General features: G+C 38.7%; 3 protein-coding genes across 5 annotated transcripts in view; 1 reads left to right on the forward strand and 2 right to left on the reverse strand.

Annotated features, from left to right (window-relative positions):
- Positions 1-4,016: 4,016 nt before the first annotated feature.
- On the forward strand, positions 4,017-6,126 carry LOC144665314 (uncharacterized). Its single transcript, XM_078526548.1, has one exon. The coding sequence runs from the start codon at positions 4,342-4,344 to the stop codon at positions 5,686-5,688; it is 1,347 nt and encodes a 448-aa protein (XP_078382674.1). The 5' UTR covers positions 4,017-4,341; the 3' UTR covers positions 5,689-6,126.
- Positions 6,127-6,196: 70 nt separating this feature from the next.
- The window catches only part of LOC144665252 (E3 ubiquitin-protein ligase rnf213-alpha-like), a 67,148-nt gene continuing 52,610 nt past the window's right edge, over positions 6,197-20,734 (reverse strand). For all 3 annotated transcript variants that reach the window (XM_078526473.1, XM_078526464.1, XM_078526481.1), the window contains 19 exons: positions 18,182-18,238; positions 17,702-17,902; positions 17,167-17,245; positions 16,521-16,555; positions 15,994-16,097; positions 15,742-15,886; positions 15,229-15,403; positions 14,975-15,069; positions 14,259-14,316; positions 13,898-14,094; positions 13,652-13,793; positions 12,926-13,006; positions 12,006-12,192; positions 11,202-11,409; positions 10,581-10,652; positions 9,934-10,134; positions 9,458-9,547; positions 8,900-9,069; positions 6,197-6,500 (listed from right to left, as the gene is read on the reverse strand). In XM_078526473.1, coding sequence (XP_078382599.1) covers positions 6,347-6,500; positions 8,900-9,069; positions 9,458-9,547; positions 9,934-10,134; positions 10,581-10,652; positions 11,202-11,409; positions 12,006-12,192; positions 12,926-13,006; positions 13,652-13,793; positions 13,898-14,094; positions 14,259-14,316; positions 14,975-15,069; positions 15,229-15,403; positions 15,742-15,886; positions 15,994-16,097; positions 16,521-16,555; positions 17,167-17,245; positions 17,702-17,902; positions 18,182-18,238 — 2,451 coding nt within the window. In that variant the 3' untranslated portion in view covers positions 6,197-6,346. The remainder of the gene's footprint in view (positions 6,501-8,899; positions 9,070-9,457; positions 9,548-9,933; positions 10,135-10,580; positions 10,653-11,201; positions 11,410-12,005; positions 12,193-12,925; positions 13,007-13,651; positions 13,794-13,897; positions 14,095-14,258; positions 14,317-14,974; positions 15,070-15,228; positions 15,404-15,741; positions 15,887-15,993; positions 16,098-16,520; positions 16,556-17,166; positions 17,246-17,701; positions 17,903-18,181; positions 18,239-20,734) is intronic.
- Positions 19,265-20,638, reverse strand: LOC144641810 (uncharacterized). The gene is made up of 2 exons (XM_078500864.1): positions 19,843-20,638; positions 19,265-19,444 (listed from the first exon to the last, which is right to left on the reverse strand). Exons 1-2 carry the CDS (start codon positions 20,608-20,610, stop codon positions 19,265-19,267), a joined length of 948 nt encoding a protein of 315 aa, XP_078356990.1. The 5' UTR covers positions 20,611-20,638.

The following is a 20,734-nucleotide window of genomic DNA, read 5'->3' on the forward strand; positions in this document are numbered from 1 at the left end:
TTTTAAGTGCTTATCTTTAGTCTTTCAAAACGAGGTTACTACTATCACTACAAGTCTGGTTTAGACAACTTAGCAAATTCAATTCTTTTTGTGGGTCGTCATCAGAATAAATTTAATATATAGATTAAGGCAGGCCTAAAAGTGGAGCTCACCAGTTATTTAATTTCTACTTGACTTATCAATAAAGTTTCTATTCTAGAAAATAAGCGGCCAAAACCTCACTAAGTAGTCTGTGTTCCGTGAAATTGCACAATGAAAAAAGGTTTACGGGAAGATCCGAAAAAATTGTGTTGCTTAAAATTCTGGTTGCTTAAAATCTGGGTATAAAATGATTGATTTGAAAGCAAGCTAGGTTCAGAACGACCAAGTTCGATGCATGCAGTAAAGGACAAGGCTCAACTGTAAGGTACCAAACGCTAATGAATTCAGGGCTAAGCCTAATTCTAAAGCGAAATATGTTCTTACTTTATGAACGAAATTGTATTGGCCGGCGTTTTTATCTTCCCGTGAGGTCTTTGCACCTTTTTGTCCTACATTCAACCGCTGTTGTTGTTAAAAAAGGCGTTTTTAATTAAAGTCCAATAAACCCGTGAATTAATTTTTTATTACTGTGAGTTGATTATTTTTTGCCGTGAGTCGATTTCCTTTTGTCGTAAGTTTCTTTTGCAGTGCATTGTGTTTCTTTAGCCGTGAGTTTACTTTGTTCTGCCCGAAGATAATTGTACCGTGATCATATTCTGCTGTGAGCTATTTAATATGGGACACCGTTAACTACAGTTAGACCCCGCCCCATTATTTCGAGATAAAACCCATTATTTTCCCTTGGATTCCCTTTAAGCCATTAACAATCGGCTATACACCTTATTCATAAATGGCGGAACGCGCGGAAGAGTTTGGATCGAGTACATGAAAGCGAGGCGAATGAGGCTTCTTCGGCTTCGAACCAAAACAAAGAAAAGTATGGCGAATTGAAGTAGTATTTGATAATTCTTGAAATATCTCGTCGGTTAGAAAGCGATTCTTAGGTTTTGATGACTGGCATTGGAATCTCTGGTTTGTCATGATCAACTGCAGATATGGCCGTATGGTTTCGAATTCAACACAAATCATGGAAAAAGTTTCGTCGGAAAACCGCCATACTTTTCTTTGTTTTGGTTCGAAGCCGAAGCCTCACTCGCCTCGCTTTCATGTACTCGACCCAAACTCTTCCGCGCGTTCCGCCATTTATGAATAAGGTGTATTTCGAACTATTTTTTTGTTTCCCTTGATTGGTCAAGACAGCGGGTCTTAAATATAAAAACATTATGAGAAAAAAATATTTCAGAAGAAAATTGTGTCTCGATTGCTTTTCCTCACGTTTCATTCAACTCATACAATAAGGGTCTCTCCCTCCCCGGAGTGGGATAGTGGGTGGGCGTACGCTGATTTCAGAACCAAAATTTTTCTTCTCGATGAGGTTACAAAATTTTCATAAGTATGGGGCTCCGCTCGGGCGCGCTGCAAACTAAGAAGTTAACGTCTTTACTGGGAAATTTGAAACTGTGTTAACTTTGCTTTCCGACATGTTTATTTTTAAGCATTTTCACAAAAAAAAAACTCATTCAAGAATATCTTACAAATTGAGTAAAAGTGATTTTTTTTTTCCCTGCTTAAAGCCATATGTTAGTAGAATTACCCAGATGACTATTTTTGATCACAAAGGAACATGCATAAGCCTTTGTTTACGTACAAGATGATCATTTTCCTGTGAATTAAATTGAAAACGTTCCTTTATTTTCTGAAATGCGACGACCAAAAGAGAAAAGCAACAACAATTAACGGACTTTGATAAAAATTTCTTGCCAATCGTCATTATGTAGGCACTCATCCAATAGTCCATGAATCGTTCTCCTTCATTTTGTTTTTATAAACCGTTTCGTTGTTACCTTATTCAAAATTATTTTCATTTCCAAATTCATGCCATATTTCCACTGGGGAATGTGAAAAATTCTTTCAAAACATCTTGCGCTTTTTTACCCTTAGTGGAAAGTCCAACCGATCGATCTGGCCACGTCCGAATGCACGAAGGAGAGATGCGATGACACACGGGGCGCAAGCAAATGGAGTGGACGCCGCCTGCCCTCCCCCGTCTCCCCACCACCGACCTCACTGGCGAGGAGGGCGAGGAGCGATAAGACGGGTGGCCTGGCACAAACGACGACGGGAGACAGAGGAAAGCCGGGAAGGCAAGCCAAAGAGGACGGAATGGTGACGCACAAGTGGCAGAGGCCACCCACGGAAAATCCGGGCAGCATGTAAAGGGTTAAGTTCACCTAACTTCACTTAAAAGCGGGAACTCGGTTTAAATAGTGTCTGAATTACAGCGTGCCTCTGCGCAATAGTTGTACAGCGGCTGGCCGAAACCACCTAGGATGATATGGCAGTTTCCAACAGCTTGATAGGTTTTATTAATAACGACAGTTAAATATTCTGCCCAACAAAGTTCTGTTCTCGTCTTTTAAACAAAAAAAGCTAGTCTCCTGGGTATCTACCTGTTAAATCCACTAAAAGTGGATCATTAGCATATGGAGTGGCCTTATGTGAAACACTCTAATGCGAAGAACCGGGCATGTATCGGCCTCGGCGACTCTTCTTTGGAATACTGCTGATTTTGGTCTCGTTATTGGGAGCTGTGTATTTCTCTCACTCTCCAAAGAAACATGCGATATCGACTGGGTGAGTCACAAGTCTTCGTATTTCTACATAATTGTTTAAAAGCAGAAAAGGTGAAAATATATTGAACTCGGTAGCGAGTATTTTTTACCACCGTACATGATTCGTCCTGCAACCTTCTTACATGCATTACAAAATTTGTACACAAGCACAGGTTTTACAATCCTGTCGAACTTAGGAAAACCTTGCCTGTGTTTTGCTTCAAATGTTTGTATTTTCTCGTGGCGAGGTCCGTGCATTGTTTGTTTGCCATTTTTATTAGTCTTTCATTAGCCAACTTTCTGCTAAAGATCACTAAAATATCAAAAGAACAATAGAGTGTTTTCATGGCAGCCATGTTGGAGGAGTCAAACAATAAAATATATTATTTGCATAAAAAGGATTTTTTTTCCCAAAGCTCACTTCCCCAATATGGCCGCTGAAAGATCTCAACAAATCAGTCGCTAAAAACCAAAAGCACTCCCAGCTCAGGATAAACTTACACGGAAATTTATTCCTCCGAAAAGAAAAGAGAATTTGAGACAAGTCAAAGATGATGACAGCGCAGGATAAGGAAAGTTTGAATGATTTGCTACAATGGTCGATGGCGTCTCGCCATAACTAAAATTAATTATTGTGTTTTACTTCAAAACAACAAAAATCTTGCTTGACCGTCACAATTTTTATGATTTTACATTATTTCAGGGTTCTGTGGGATTTAAAAATTCTAAGAAATCGCTAAACATTTTCTTTTTTAAAAACGAGTTTTAAAAAGGGACCTGTCAGAGCAATAAAAACTCGCGGGCCACCTTAAGATAAACTTGGGAAATTTTAACCAAAACTCAGTTGTCATTCAGATATCTTAAAGAAGAGATGCCCGTTTTAATTAGCTTACGAAAATAGCGCTGCTTGCCGTTTTCAGGCGCCTCCATTACCCGGCGTATCTAATCGAACCCAATAGAACTCCAATCGTTCGATTGGGTTTGGCAATCGAACATAATCGAACTCACAATAAAATTTGGTCAATCGAACAAAAGCAAACGTTCGATTAGCGAACATTCGACAATCGAACAAAATCGAACGTTTGATTACAGAACAATCGACAATCGTACTTAATGGAACGTTTGATTACCGAATCAAATCAAATCAAATCAAAACCTTTATTTATACACGATGGGATAAAAAAGCTACATAGCTTGTGGGGTCGAACTCCTGTTTGTTTATATTGCGAACATTTTGTTTGGTGCACCGTCCCCCTGATTAGTTCTGCGTATTTACTTATCAAAATACGGATTCCAAACAAAATCGAAGCTGCTTGAGTTCGATTAATCGATTGGTTCGAAAATCGAACTCACAGCACTAAATAGATGTTCGATTTTGTTCGATTGGGTTCGATTGATTTTTGGTTCGAATTTGTTCAGTTGGATACGCCGGGCCATTAACACAAATAAGACACTGTGCATTTATTCTTAACTTACTACTTTAAATTTTTAATTTATTAAAAGCGGCGTTTACGTCAATGGTTATCCTACGTTGTCCAAGTCCGCATGGCTTAATCAGGATCCGTTTGCATTTTGGCGAGACAAAAATGTTTATCGAAGGATAAGCGACTTGAGTGTTCGAGATGAAGACATTGCTAAAGCCATCCACATGAACAAAAAAGATGCCTGCAGGGTAACGACGCTGATAAATAAAGTGATGAGGGGCAAGCCAGTTAAAATGATTGTGATTGGAGGATCTAATTCGGCAGGTGGAGGAGTCTCAGATCACAGGCGGCTGTTTCATCAACTCTTCTTACAATGGTGGAGTCACGTGATTTTTCCACGAACTGGCTCCAATCTAACGGTGGAAAATTTGTCACTTGGTGGTACGGGAAGTGACTTCTTTACATTTTGTTTACAAAATTTCCTACGACGTAATGATGATCCAGATGTAGTGCTAATCGAGTTATCAGTCAACGATTACGGTTATTTACATGGGAAAACCGCTCAGCCGATGGAACTGCTGACTAGACGAGTGTTGTCGCTTTCATCATTTCCTTTAGTTTTGTACGTAAGCTTGGTTGATCTGGTTAAGAAAGGCACATCCTACAGCAGCATTAAAAATCCACACTGTCACAACCTCGAAGATTTGGGACAACGTGAACTTGCATCTTACTATGGGATTCCATTGTTAAGCTGGCGCGATTTATTATGCCCTATAAATCCAGTGAGTGACATCCGGAAACCTTACATACGACCGGGAATGGTAAATAGCGATAATTTGCATATTGATGTCAAAGGGCATGCGCAAGTTGCCCTAATGATAATCCGGTACTTCCAGAATGTGCTACAGAGTGCTGGAAAACCCAACTGTACACACTCTGGATTAAGGCGTCCTTTGTTTACTGATACTTCGATGCTGGTGACCAACCCACTTTGCTGGGCTTCCACAAACCCAGGATGGGGAAGATCTGCTGTACACCAATCTCTTGACGTAATCGTCCAAAGCAGGCATGGCTTTAAAGGACTGGCACTAAACAGTGTCAAAGCTAAGATGAGCTTTCGATCTGCTCCATTTGAAGATCGAACTGATGCCTTTGGTGGCTGGGTGTCTGATCGACAAGGTAGCTTCATCAAATATTCTTTTTATGTCCCAGAAAGAAATGTATCAAGTAGATGGTCTCTGGGGATTGTGATACGTCGTCTGCGGCAAAACGACGGGCAAGTAGTCATGTGGGTCGACAAAGACAAAACAAACGCGGTGGCTATAACTGGAAGAACGTTTGGAAGGGTTCATTTTCAAACTCGTATTTACTTTTTGGCCTCACAAGTTTCTCCGGGTTTCCATATGATCACCTTGGAAACAAAAGGTCAGAAAACAATTTCTCTTTTAATAAACGGTATCGTTTTAGGTCCTGCAGGCATTGACGGATTCCAAGGTTATAAGCCCACTGGAACATTAGAAAAGGTTTGGAGCCCAGAGGACTACAAAAAGTTCAAACATATTGGAAACTGAGAAAAAAGCGAAAAAATCGTTAACTTTAGTAAAAGTTTTTCCTTCAAGTTAAAATCAATATTAATCAATATTGATGTTTTTGGTTTTGTCATTTAAAACGTTTCAAAAGGTCTGATACGGAAAGTTTTTTGCAAGTTCGAAGTCGAATACTGGTAGTTGCAGATGAGACAAGGAAATCCACAAGCTAGTAGTAATCACTACTTTTCTCAGCCGAACTAGTACGTTCAGATAAATTCGAATGTTATCATATATTACCATATTATAGCAGGAAATAAAAATATTTGCTTTTTCCATATTAAGTTCTTTATTGAATAAATGCTAAACTTAAACAGTGTTTTATTTCTTGCTATCTTCGACTTAAACAAACGAATTAGAATCATTGTTACAAAATTTTAACCCATGTTCTACATTAAACCTAACATGATAAAAAGAACAAAATCGAAACTTTCTACTTTGCCTTTCACTTCGGTAAACTTAACAACTGCATGCAATTGAGTATATAGTTCTCTTTTAGACCTAAGTCAATTGATCTCCAAACATTTTATTTAAGAAAAAAGCCAGCACTAAGTTTTTTGTTACTATTTTGCATTTAACTTCCTGCACGTTGGACCTTACATATAATTAGATAAAAGCGTAAAGTTTTCAAAATCCACAATCTTTAGGACATCATTGACCTCCTTCGTCCTTGGTCTCGTTCACGAACTTCCAATGCAAGCTGCCACGCATAGATCACGTGTTTTACACAGACCTCTTCAGGAATTTCTTCCGCATCGGGGTAATCGTCTGAATACCTTAACAAATACTCTCCAAGTCTACAGTAAAAAAACAACAAAAAACGAGTAAATTTTGTTTTCTTTTTAAATGTAAAACAAAATGCTACAAATTAAAAGCAATTTACTGCGTTTAATTGTTTAGTCTGTCATTTTATTGTACCGGTGGGCAGTAAATTTTGGAGCAAAATCGATTCCAGCTTTCGGAGCATGTTACTTCAAAACATGAAGGTGACTTTTTAGCTGGAAGTCTCTCTACGACCCAAAAGAAAAACTTAAGCTGACTTGTTCGGTCGGCAAAACTTCAATTTGGGTTCACAACAAAAAGGAAAAGGTTTGTCAAGATCATAATGACTGTCATTTTTCTGTAACTGGTGGCCATTCTTCTGGAAAAGGCAGCGTGACCGAGTAGTCAGGGTACCAGACATGAAATCCGGAGGTCCAGGGTTTAAGTCTCGTTCTGTCCACTGCCTGGAGTTGTTTCACGGTAGACACGAGTTCAACTTTTTGGCCACGCTTTTGAATAGCCAACTGGTCTGCCTCCTGCCAGCTGGGACTTTTAACCTTGTTTTGTCGATTTGTTTCTAATGTTTGAATGCTCGGCCCCATTTGAACTTTTGTTAAATCAGTTACTGATGGTAAACATTTGTCATTTTTAGTGTAGTGTTTGAACTACATTTATGCGGTAGTTGTGGGTGAGGTAAAAGTGCTACCGGGATAATGCTAGGTGTGGACTAATGCGAACTGAAGTGGAACAAGCGTGTCATTCATTTCGAAAGATCGGCTTTCAAAAGATCGTATGTAATTATATGCAAGATTCAAATCCTCGCGTTTCCCAGTATGAATTGCAAGAATTTCTTGTCTTTCGCCGCAAAAGAAACAGCAAATACATGTCAAAAACTTAGAGTTGCAAGTAGAGTTATTTGTCAAACATGAAAGCGAAAGTTTTTTAATGTACCACGAGTAATTTAAAAGCAGCATGCTCTTTTCCAAAAACATCAACAATCGGTCACGCAAATTGAACATGGAGAAATGTTAAGTATTTCCTTCGTCTGAGAGGCTTGAGTTTTCTCGCCTGCCTTGCAGCAGGACTTGTCGCAATATCCTCGATATAGTCCTAAACCGGCCGTTGACTGTGTGACGGGGGTTTATGTTTTCAGACCGTGAGACAATAGATTTGACCGTTTAGCGGTAAAGTTTTCGCGTGATGTTAAATATCATATTTGGCAAGCTGCCACTATTTGTCGGCATGTGTGCATTGCATTGAAGTGTACTGATGATAAAAACAAATCCTGCAATTGGTGATCCAAATTTTAAAGACAGCGATTTTGGTAGCGTTTAAAGTACTGAGAGCAGCGGTTTCCACTGTGCGTGCTAAACTTACAAAGGGCTTTGCATGGCGGTGTTTTTGTTCTTAAACAATATTTATTTTGGGGCTTTCAAAGGTCGCACGCAATTAAATATACAAGATTCAAATCTTTGCATTTAAGCAAAGTGTGTTTTGGAAGACTTTCTTGACTTTCGCCACGAAAAAAATTGTAACACAGCAAGCACTTGACTAAAACTAAGAATTGAATGTTTAAAACCCGGGTTAAAAGTAAGAGTCAAATCAAAAGTAGCGAGTAAAGTTTATTTGTCAAACACAAAAGCGAATATTTCTAAATTTACAACCACTGAGTAATTTAATAGCCTGCGTGACGCTTTCTTAATAATAAATACAACATCCCGTCACGTGATCATTTTCTCATGTTTTCTCGAGTCTTTCCTTCCATGAATGAAAATTTAGCAGAAGAAAAAATCAAATTTCCAGTTCCTCACCCTTTACAGGAACGTAGGATGAGCAGAGTTGTGCAGAATTTCGTTGTCCTCGTGGAATTTTGATTTTGAGCAGAAAACTTGATTTCTCACGGGCATACATTGCTGCGAGCGTCATTTATCACGTGATGCATTTGTCCCTTCATCGGCCATTTTGGAGTTCGTAGAGTCTACGTAGCTCGAGTGGTAGGAAGCGATTCATTGCTAACCTCGCTAGATCGTGATTGATTATCACGAGTATTTAACTGTTCGCATTTTATGTTGAACTCTGACAATACAACTTCTAACATTCCTCTGCAACCCATGATTTTTTTCTTACTTGCTTGCTAACAATATTTTATTGTGATTCCAGAAATTAATCTTTGTACCCACCCCACAGAGGTTCATTGGAAATTCTGAAGGGAGAGGGGGGAGGGGGTCTCACAATTAAACTTTTAAAATAAACTTTGAAGATAAACCGAAATTTCCAGAGATGTTGGATGTTGGGTGAGGGGGGGGGGGGGGGGATGGATATTAATCAGTTTCCTGAGTAGCACATTTGTATCAAACACTACACTGTCCGTACGGACCGCTCGTTTTTATGTTCACTTATCTGTGACTTAAAAGGAAGTTAACAAACACTTTACCCCATCTCTCCAGTTTGTTCTTCTTCTTGAGCAAGCCATAAACTGATGACTTCAACCACTTTACTCAAAAACAGCTCGATATCGACTTTTTTCAAAGCTGCACTGAAGTGCGTCATGATCTGACGTGGCATTTCTGTTTTAAAAATGTCTGGGACTTCTTCAAACGGGTCCTAAGAAAAGAAACATTCATTGAAATTGATTCAATAGAAAGAGAATTCTACATAAAACGTTCGTTGTAGTTATTTGTATTACATATTAACTAACAAACACTTTTTCAAGAAAATTTTTATCAGTAAAAAGTTTTATGTCCTAAAACTTTTTTTTTAAATGGCCATATTCAAATCCTCGCTAGACAGGCTGATTTCGCTCCCAAGACTTGCTTTCCGAGGAGGTGCAAAATTGGAATTTTTATCATGAACGAATTCCAAAATAATAAAGGAAAGAAAAAGAAAAAAGAAAGGAATACGTACTGGAGAAAGTTAACGAAATTCGTGCAAACGAGGCTTGGGTTGAATTTTATACACTAAAAATGTTTTCAAATTGTACTAAAAGGCATACCTGTTCATTTTTTATCAACAATTTTGCGCGCGCAACGGCAAGTGTGGACCACAGATCCAGTATGTGATGTAAGCTGCAAAATTGCTGAGCCTGTAAAGAAAATAGAAACACATAACATAATGGTCCTCCTCACATAGGACTTTGAAAGTAAGCACTTATTAATTAACGGCCTTTTCACCAATGCCAGTCAGTGCAAAGCAGGAATAAACACGCGGAGAGATTAAAAAGATGTGATAAAAACTGTACTGTATAGTGAATATGACATCCGAGTGAGACTCGAAACGCTTCGTGGTTTTGACAAGAGTAACGCGGATGTCAGGCAATAATCGTTCATGTTATAGTTGAAAACAAGTGATTTAGTTTTATTGCTTGTCAAAGTCAACTCTTTATAAACCCTTCAGGGCAAGGGTATTTGGAATGAGTATTACCACCCAAATACATGTTTCAGCTTGCCAAAATTTCAATACATTGCCAACCTTCTTGCTCTTTAAATTCGTCTTTCCATCAGTAAGCAGCAGCACGGTTTTGAAGTAGTCGTTGATTTTCATTTCTGGATCTCCACCAGCTGTAGAAAGAAAGCCAATAGCCATATCCAGTGTTGAAAGCAAATCACGTACGTTCCTGAGATCTTTCAACTCGGACAGAATCTGGGCCCGAATGTGCCCTGGAATGGGCTCCTTGAGAAAGCGGAAAGAAAACAACGTATTTTATTTGATCAAGTGTAGCTGTATCACGATGCAAAGTTGATTATCAAATGGAAGTCGATAAAGGTAAATAAATCGTCCTAGTGACTTTGGATAAGCTGACGTTTCGGGCGATAGCTTTTGTCGCAACAAAGTATCATGGTTCACCTAAACACGTATAACAAGCCTTTCATAAATAGGTTCGTTAGTTCGCTAGAAGACAGATTATACAGTGGTTGTTCAATTCAGCTTTACGTCTTATCACCACTGCCACGAAATTTGTTGTCAGGTACAAATTGACGTAAAGTATATGAAATAATTCTGCGGATGAGATGTAAAAGAAGAAATGCTCCTTGCAGTAAATTGCAAAGAAAGAAACCCAGAAAAAATTCTGGCTTCAACGGGATACTTCAACAACAGGTACAAATTACTGTGCAAACCTGTGGAATCTTGGATCTCAAGCTGTCAAAGGCGAAATCACGAGCATCCTCACGGAACATAAAATTATCCACCTAAAAGAAAACGTAAAATATGCATGCATCTCAATATAAATCAGCTACCATAAAGTTAGGGTTTTAAAATAGTATTTCAAGCAAAGACGCTTGGATATCATGTGACAAAAGATTGAGAACTTTGTCTGGACAGAGAGGACAGACAGACAGACAGACAGACAGACAGACAGACAGATGACAGACTGACAGAGAGACAAACAGACAGACAGACAGACAGATTTCCAGACAAGAACAAGAAACAACAACACCAAAAAGTAACTAACTAAACAAATAACAACTTAATAAAACCAAATATTGAGACTTTTGTCTGGGCAGACAGACATACAGACAGACATACAGACAGACAGACAGACAGATGACAGACTGACAGAGAGACAAACAGACAGACAGACAGTTTTCCAGACAAGAACAAGAAACAACAACACCAAAAAGGAACTAATTAAACAAATAATAACATAATAAAACCAAATATGCCAAAATGGAAATCTGCCATCAGCTTATTATATCGTTTGGTTAGCAATAATATATTTATAGCTTAACAATATTTACCTCAAAATCCACTTGAGGTCTTCCCCGTATGAACCTGTCAATTATCTGCTTTTCAAGCGTTTCCCAGTTGTACTGCAATTGCGTCTCCTTTCCCACCTCTAATGAGTAGGAGCAGTTAGCCAGCATCACGGGCAGCAGGTCTTTTTCAGAGTCATACGCTATCAGCTGCGACCCCGACACCTCAGAAAGTGGAATCGTGTCAGCAGTCCTGTTATTCGGGTAAAACATTATTTTCATTTATAAATTTATTATGATTGACCGAGTTAAAACTGTGTTTAAGATATCGGTTGTGGAGAAGAGAAGCCTGCAGACTATAAAAGGAAAAGTTCGATTATAATCTCAATCCATTATTCTGCCCAAGAAAGGAGTGGCCATTAACAATAGCGTAGATCAATGAATCCAAAAACAAACAAAAACGAAAAACAGAAATATGGCCATTCACATACACCCTATGACGTAAAATCTAGCATCGAAATTCCTGCAATCTACAAGTCTTTTGCGTGATTAGATCTCGCGCTGCGATCTTTTGTTGACGTTTGTACTCGTAGCACGCGCAAATACGTGAACCTTTAAATAAAGCCGTTACGGCTTTTAAGACTTTAAAAACCGATGAAGACCGAAGATGTTCGGGTCGAAACGTCTTGTTTTAGTTTTTAACGTTGTTATACAACGTTCAGCTTTTTAAGTCAGTGTCAAACCTTTTAATAACTTTGTTATGCCTATCCCTGACTGCAATTTCAGCATTTTACGTAAAATCTATTTAAGTTCTAATGAAAATAACCTTTAAGATATAATGTGGTTTACCGTGCATTTCCGTTGGAGGTAACAGCATTGTAGTATGCTTGTACAAGTTCATTGTGCTTATTGACCAGGAAGAACAGTAATCCTTTGCAACAAACACCGGCGCCTTCATTGGCTGGTAGCAACACTGACACGGTAGAATTCATTTCGACTGGCTTTGAGCACTGTTCTTTGGTAGGAGAAAAACGACCTAGAATTATCAATATCCATAGTCAATTAATATACCAGTGAAAAAGGTTCAAATAAAGCCATTTTTATTTTAACCCTATTCAGACCGGGGGGGGGGGGGGGTTGAGGCCCGCGCTCACTTTGAACGCGTATAACTTTTTCAAGATTCAACCAAACGCTGCCAAACTTTATGAGTTCATCTAAAATTTATCTGGGAATAATTTGGTAGGATAGGATGTTGTGTTAGGAACTTGACTTCACCACGGCAACGGCATTTTGATAGGCACGTTCTCCCAAATTTGCAATTTTCGTGTTTTTATTAATGAAAATTAACTTAAATGCAATTAATTGCTACCTTTTTACGGTTTTTAACAGTTTTATTGATTTTGTGTACTTTGTGGTAATTTTGGGTGGTTTTCTTGCATTTTGGAAAAATTTTGAAATCCAAGATGGCGGATCCAAGATGGCGGCTGTTTTGATATCATGATGTAATTGTCACGTGATGTGACGTCATCATCCCACGTGAGGTATACCAAAAGAAAGAAGTTTGGACATACTATATATTCTATAAGTTTCATTGTGATTGCTTAAATATTCTGGAAGTTAGAAAGCCCCCCCCCCCCCCCCCGGTTAGAGAAGGTCCAAAAAAGCCCGGTCTGAATAGGGTTAAAGCTCTGTGACATTTTTGGGATAATCGCATTAGTAAAGTGACAAGTTTGTCTCATTGAAAAGAAAAATATTAGATAGGTTGTCACCTTGGGAACTCAACTGAAGGCGAACTTGGTCCCATGCAGCACTGAAACTTCGGAATAACTTTGTTACGTTCTCTCTCTGACCTGAAAAGTAACAATAAATGTAACTGTATGTCTAACCCATAAGGTTGGTTTTGAAACACTTTACCCAAGATGTCAATTTCATTAACGTTTATGAATAAAATTTCCGTTGGATCTAAAAACCTGTATTCTTGCTATTATAACGAGTGCAAAGGATTTCCCCTGCGTTGGAGACCTCGTAGATTTGCCGAGGTAGTATTTTATTTCTTATTTTAAGGTTATGTTTGGGAAGAGTATCTTAAGAGAAGCCACCATGCGCTTAAAAATAATTATTTACAAGGCTAAAAAGATCCATCAGAAACTTTAAATGTTTGACTCATTTCCAGGGTAATGATGCTCTTATTATGACAAATAATGGTTCAAATAAATTTGAAAGGAGAAAATGTGATGACCCTCTGACCATAAGCAACCACAGGAAGCGTATAAACAAGTAATAACACTTGGTGGATAATTAATGTATTATTATTTTTTTAAAAAAATGAGGCCTTAAGTGCAAACCTTCCATTTATTTAAAACAAGTCGATTTCGAAGAAAATAACCACGTGCCGAATAAGCACGCACTTGGGTTAAACACATTTCATATCAAAGGTTTTGTGCCAAGCCTCACTCTCTAAAGCAGAGAAAAAAAGTGGATATAACGAATTAAACCTTTTGGGAACTCTTGCAAGAAGTCTCGTATCTTTAGCTGATTGGCTTTGTCTCTGTCAATTCGTCGATGATAGCGATCCGTCAATATCCTATGTAAGGCCAATATGTCTGGCAGGTGACAAACTGCACGAAGGCTATGTTCCTAAGACAAAAAATAACCGTGTTTACATAAAAAGACAGATTGAAATTGTCAAATTTATCAGTGTCCTTCGGTAAAAGTGGTGGTATCATTCAAATTACATGTACCTCAGCCAGGAACTTTCCAAGGACCTTGCAAGCAGCCATGTTTGACTTGACGTCTTGAAACTGGCGAATGACGTATTCGACTGTCACGCGTGTTCTGTACTTCCAAAAGGCTGCATGTCCAGGATGGATGTCTGCCGTTGTACGAGCAGGGGGAAGTGTATCAACCTCGTAGATTTCTCTCATGAGTGGATCATTTCCTGTAGTTTACCATAAAGCAGTTTTAATTTAACAGTAATGCAACACAACAGAAGCTACGCTACAAAAACAAACATTTGTGAACTGGGATGGTAAGAATTTTTAATCTTAAAGGCATGTTCTGTATTTTTAAAAGATCACAATGGCATGAGGTGATTGTCATTACCCAGTCTCCTGTCGTTGACTGACAGAGCATAGAAATTCTGCAGGCGCTCCTCCAGGTTCTGTGAAAAGAGGAAGACACTGTTATCCAAACATCCTAGCATACTTTTCTGAAGTACGAAGCAACGAAGCTACACGAAAGGGAAACTGACAACTAATCAAGCCAACAAACATAGAAAAAGAATTGGAAAATTAAGAGGCTGTCCATGAAGAAACGACCAGTCATTTTTTTTTTTTTCAGCAGAAAATAAAATACTTTCCTTTTTCTCTGATAGAAGTAAAAAATCATGTATCATATACAAAAGTCGAATTTTTTGGCTTGTTTTTGATTTAATACTCGAGTTTGGCCGTAAGTTCCGAAGTGACCGTTTGGTAATTTTTAACGCTTAAAACGGACTTCGTTACTGATTTAAATTTCGATGTAAACATGAGTTCAGTTGTTTTGTTAAATTTATGTCATCACACGGTGCCACGAGGTTCAGGCCAAAATCAGTGTTACTAACAACAGATTCAAGCTTACCCTACGGTCGCTTCGGGAACAAACGGCCAAACTCAAGTTTTGAAACAAAGTAAGCTAAACTAAGCCAAACAAATTCGATTTATGTATCTTGAACACGATGTTTACATGGCTTCTTTAACAGCAGAGAAAATGAACGAAATTGACTCGTCAGTTCTTACAAGGAAGGCCTCTTAACAGCTAAGATGTCCAACAACTCTTACCGTACAGACAGGTCTTGCAAAAACATTCACAAACTCGTTTTCCCAATCCTTTCTTCCTGCTTTTGTTGACCATTTTCCATTAGGATCAAGTCCTCCTTGTCGATGAAAAAACAATTGATACAATCAATAAAATAAATTTCTACTTTGCTGTACACAAAATACAGACATTGTCTTTGTTCCTAACATTCAATGGATTTGATATCATTTATATTAAAGTTTCAGTTGTACTAGTAATAATTGACACATTGACTTACTCATTGTTGATCGGTTCATAATCTCAGATAAAACAAGATGAATCATCAGCAACACTTCATCTTCGCTCCTTTCCAGGCTGGTCGATATATTTCTAACATCATTGACAAGATGTTCCCAGAGAAATCCACAGACATCCTCTGGTTGGACTTCTGGTTGCATCAGCTGACTTACAGCCTTGTGTTTGAGAAAGAATTAAAGTTATCTAAGTGTGTGTTTGTAAGAAACAGTCATACTTTTACATTTATTCTAGACACATACATTAAAAGAGCCATTATAATATCACTTTGAGACTGAACTTTAGTCCCAAGAAATATTTCTGGAATAATAGTTGCTGCTTACGAGAGGCGAGGTAAAAATGCAAAAGAAACAACAAAATAAATCCAAAATTTGTCCTCAAACGCAACCAGGTTGTTACTGATTTCTTACTGAGGTGAAGAATGACGATAAACGATATCAAAAACAAAATTCATATTTTAACGCAAATTGTTTCGTGACTATATGAATCACTTTACCTCTGGTTCTCGGTAGGCTCCGGCGAGCATGGCTGAATGTAGAATGACCCGCAGTAGGCTTACATTACCGGGAGAAAGGTCCCGTTCTGCAATTGTTCGCTGGGGGGCTCCCAAGATGTGCCCAGTGTTAGAACGGTCGACGCGTCTAAGAAATAATAAGAACATTATCGTATCGACTAAAACTATGTGTACATACGTTACCATACCAAGTAAAGTGACATTTTAATTATTTATACCTCATTTTATGATTACCTGGTTGCCAGCCTGTTGGTTGGAACTAATTGGTGTTTTTCACCTCCAATTGCCACCCCTGACTCGCACCAGGGACAATCACGCGTCTGATCTGGTCTACCGCACTGATAGGAGAAAACGGTAAGAGGTGAGAGGCCTTATACAGGATAGCTAGTATTGGTTCTGCAGGTCGATGCGGCCAACAATCGAACCTAGTAGGATACCATTGTTATAATGAGGCTCCCCCAGAGGTTTCAGGGAACAAGGGAACATGTCCATTAACATTTTGGGAAAATGGGAACAGAAGGAAAATCAAACTGGGAACACAGGAACAAAACAAATATTTTCAGGAAACACTAAACATGGACCCCCCTGGGAGGCTATCCATAATGGTAGTTAATGAATTCAGTTTGAATGGAGTTAGTGTTGACTGACTGAATAAAAAAACAATCGAACGAACGAACGAACAAACGAACGAACGATCGAATTAAATTGACGACGGATAAATAAATAAACAAAGAAAGAAAGAAAGAAAGTCCAATACTTACGTCACCAATAAAGTATGGATGGCCCGCTGGACATTCTTAAAAAAAAGGAAAACGTAATCAATGGATTTGAGTTGATTCGTTTTATAATATTAAGAAGTTGATGATACTGTCAATTACAACATCATACTGACAGGACAAATATAATGAAGGGGAAATGTCTTCATCAAGATTTGGAATTGATCGTCCTTCGCTATTGAAATAATCAAATTTGTTGTCTTTAAATAAACATTAGGCGGACGTTTCAATATATATCGAAGTCAGGCAAAACATATTTTTAACAAAAGTGCTAAATAATACAACAATAACATAGAAAGAAAGACACAGACAGACAGACAGACAAATAAAAAATACTGGAAGGCAAGTCGACAGGGAGATCGATACACAGACCGACAATCAAACGTTTTCAGTACCCTGCCTGCTCAGTCATTTAAGGTACTTTGGTATTGTAAAAACACTTTTTGGCCTTGTTACTGCCCTTAGCTTTGACAATGGTCCGTTATTTTTTGGCAACCATAACGCGAAGTTCATAATCCTCCAACTTGTTAAGATGGTTTTCATGCTAACCGTACTCCATTTATGTTTCCATTGTTTGAACCACAAGGAAGGCCGACAAGTCTGCTTTTGAAGAGGATACAATAATACTTACCGTACCATTTTCCACCCTCCGATATGGCCAAACTAGTCTCGTGAAAACTGTCTTCTGGCATCGTCGGAAGGAAAGAACCCTTAAAGAAATAAGATTTAATATAGATAAGCATTATATAATATTTCGTAATATTAGTATCTTTGAGTATCTTTGTGTTTGATTAGACAAATAAGAACGGCAGAAGTGGCGGGAGGGGGGGAGGGGGGAGTTGTGGGGACGACGGCATGTCGCTGTTAGAACTTTGCAGGTTGCAACCGTATGTTCGTGCTTTAAGGTGGATTTCCACTGACGCGTAATTTTTTACGTGCGTAAAAAAAATTAGAGACAATGTATGAACGGCTTGCGTACACGTTTACGCAGGCCGTTCATACATTGTCTTTAAATTTTTTCACGCACGTAAAAATTTACGCGTCAGTGGAAATCCACCATAACCGTAATAAAACTTAAGACGGCGTTCCCGCTGTATGGTGTTAACTGATTTATATTGTTATAACATGATTATGTTGCACACTTCAGCCCAGCACTTTGAACTTACCATCATATGGTTTGGAGCAAGCACAATCCTCCTTAAAGGTTCCACCATCTCATCAAACTCGATACACCGGAGGATAGTGGTCACGTGAAACAAGATCTCGGGCAAAGCCTTTTCTATTTCGCTCTGAATCTCTTGGATAGGAAGGAACGGAAGTCCCAGCCCCTGAGAATTCTTGAAAAGATCCTTTGCCACATGTCGAGCCTACATCAAAACATAGTTTAGATGTTAAGACACTATAACACAAATATAATTGTATTGGTAGGTATTATTTCCTGCACATGATTTGTAGTGTAAATGTAAAATGTTGTCCTAACTTGTCACTGTCTTGTCTTTTGACAAGATTGGCTAGATTGTAGCATTTGCAGCATGTAGCATTTCCATGATATTTAACCTATATGTTTAGATAAATATACGCTGGGATTTAACACCTGTGTCCGTTAGCTCATTTGTAACAGTAACAAAATCGATCTTTTGACTTACACTTGTAGACAGGAATCTGCCCCTTTCTAAGACGACATCTTTTATCAGTGCACATTTCTGATGAAAATAAACATATCACCATAATTAACTCATAAATCATAAAATGCGAAAATCGGTTTTAATAAAAACATTTTTCAATGGTGGTATTGCCAATTCGGTTTCCAAATCAGTAAAATATAATGTGTAACGTATACCGTAAAATTCCGGTTATAATGCCCCCCCCCGGTTATAGACCCACAAAAAAGTACCTCTGATTATAGGCCCCCCGGATATAAGTTCCCCTCTGCCGGATGACAGCAATGAACAGGGCTAACTGTTGCTTTATTATGCGTTTATAACTTAATTCGAATCAACAAGTTTTTGGAAGTTGATTGTATAATAAAATTGAACGCTAAAAAATTAGAACGACGTTTCGACCGTTCGACGGTCATTTTCAAGTTAGGTGTTAGAATAAAATTACATGTGTAAATATAGTAAAAGCGCTAAAATATGTACATACAAACAATATAGACAATAAGAATAAAAAGGCTAAAAATGGCTAAAAAATAACTTTGTGCGAATGGCATGCATAGTTGTAAAAGATATAATTAAAAACGTAAAGCAAGCGAATAAGACGACGAGAATAAGAACATTAAAATCCCTAAAAATATCTAAACAAATAATTTCGCGCGGAGCGAGTCACTCTGTTTGTTAAGTTTCGGTTTCAGAAGTCTAATAAAAAGCATTTCAAAAATCAAACAGTCAAGCTTGCTTTGGCACTTCCTTAGATCCCGTTTACACGGGTCCGGACAAATTTTTGCACGGACGAATTTTGTACCTGGACCGCCTGTTTACATGGATCCGTGCAAATTTTGTTACAGATTGCAGTGGTGTTTACACGGAACCGTGCAAATTTTAGACCAGTCGCGGCATTTGAATGGCTTTTTTACGTGTCTGTTGTGATTGGTTATCGCTAATGTTTTAAGCCAATCATGTTGCAGCTAATGCAGCACGCGGCAAATCAAACATGGCGGCAGAAGCGGCAGACAAGAACTTTACGTGGTCTGATGAAGAAATTAATTTGTTGCTTAATGTAGTTATAGACTACAAAGCAAGAAAAGCAGGGGAATCGATCCATGATGCCTCGATCGATGAAGATGGGAAACAATGGCCATTTGCAGCAACGTGTTCGACAAAAGCCCAGCTAATCCCGCCAAAATAGCGATGCAGGCTGCCGCCGCTCGTCTTCTCATATCTGTGAACTGCTTTCTGGGTTTCTTTTGCCTCAAATTTTTAAATTTTTAAAACAAAATGTAACAAAATAAGGGCATAATGCAACAAAATGTTTCATTTTTGCTAAGCAACCAGGCAAAATATAACTAGATTCCAGGCCTTAACCGCGCTATCTGTGCAAAAAGTTGCACGGTTCGGGTGTTTACACGAGTCCGTACGAAATATGGAACCGTGCCGGTCAAAAATTTGACCTGCTTTTTTCAGGTCCCAAACTTGCACACTTAGCCGTTCAAAAATTTGTCCAGTTCCGCCGGTCCCGTGTAAACGCAAGGTGGAACCGTGCAAGTTTTTGTCCGTGCAAAAATTTGTCCGGACCCGTGTAAACGGGGCCTTAAAATCTTAAAATTCTTCTCGATGTTGTGTGGCTCCTTTCCATGATGTTGTTTTACGTGATGTCCGATAGACGATCCTTTGTGTTCTTCGATGCGCTGGTGCAAGTGTCGACAAGAATAGCCGACGTAATCTGCATCACACAGATCACACTTATAATAATAAACAGCGCTTTGTTGGTTTACGATGGGCGGTTTCTGTTCCTTCACTTTAATTGTGTCTTTGATCTTACGGCTGGTGTAAACTGGACGGATCTCGGTGTTTATCTTTCGGCTGAGATCGCTCAGTTGTCTGCGTACTGAGTTTGCTGCTTTTTGATCCTTGTACGGCAAAACGACTCTAACAGGAACCTCTCGCTGACTAGGGACCTGCTGTTGTTGAGGACACGCATTTCCCGTTACAACTTTCGCCTCGACGAATTGTCGGATGGTGGTTTCTACGAGGGATTCTGGATACTGTAAACGGACAAAGGTCTCCTTAAGACGTTCGCATTCTTGATGGAAAAGTTGCCTGTTCGAGGAAAGCTTGAATGCGCGATTCAGCATTGTTTTGAGTAGTGAGTGCTTGTACTTTACATCAACATGGCTTTGGTAGTGTAATAGAAGCCCAGTATCTGTCGGTTTCTTGTAGACCTTCGTGTCCAGCTGGGATCCATTTTTGATAATCTCCATTCCTAGAAACGGTAGTTTGTTGTTGTCTTCCAGTTCCATTGTGAAACTGACAGAGGGATGGATTTCGTTTAGTGTTGATAAGAATTCAGAGGCAGCTGTAGCATCAGGCATTTTGCTGAGAGTATCGTCGACGTAACGCTTGTAAAATGCAGGCATCTTGTTTTGGATTTCTAATTGCTCTTCGATGCCGCACATGAAAGTATTGGCCATAAGAGCCGTGGCTCGTTTCGAAACGTTTTTTTATTCTGCTTATAAGCCCACACAAAACCCCTTACAAAGT

The sequence above is a fragment of the Oculina patagonica genome, chromosome 1 (assembly GCF_052425735.1).
Source record: "Oculina patagonica isolate OP01 chromosome 1, crgOcupat, whole genome shotgun sequence".
Taxonomy (NCBI): Eukaryota; Metazoa; Cnidaria; class Anthozoa; order Scleractinia; family Oculinidae; genus Oculina; species Oculina patagonica.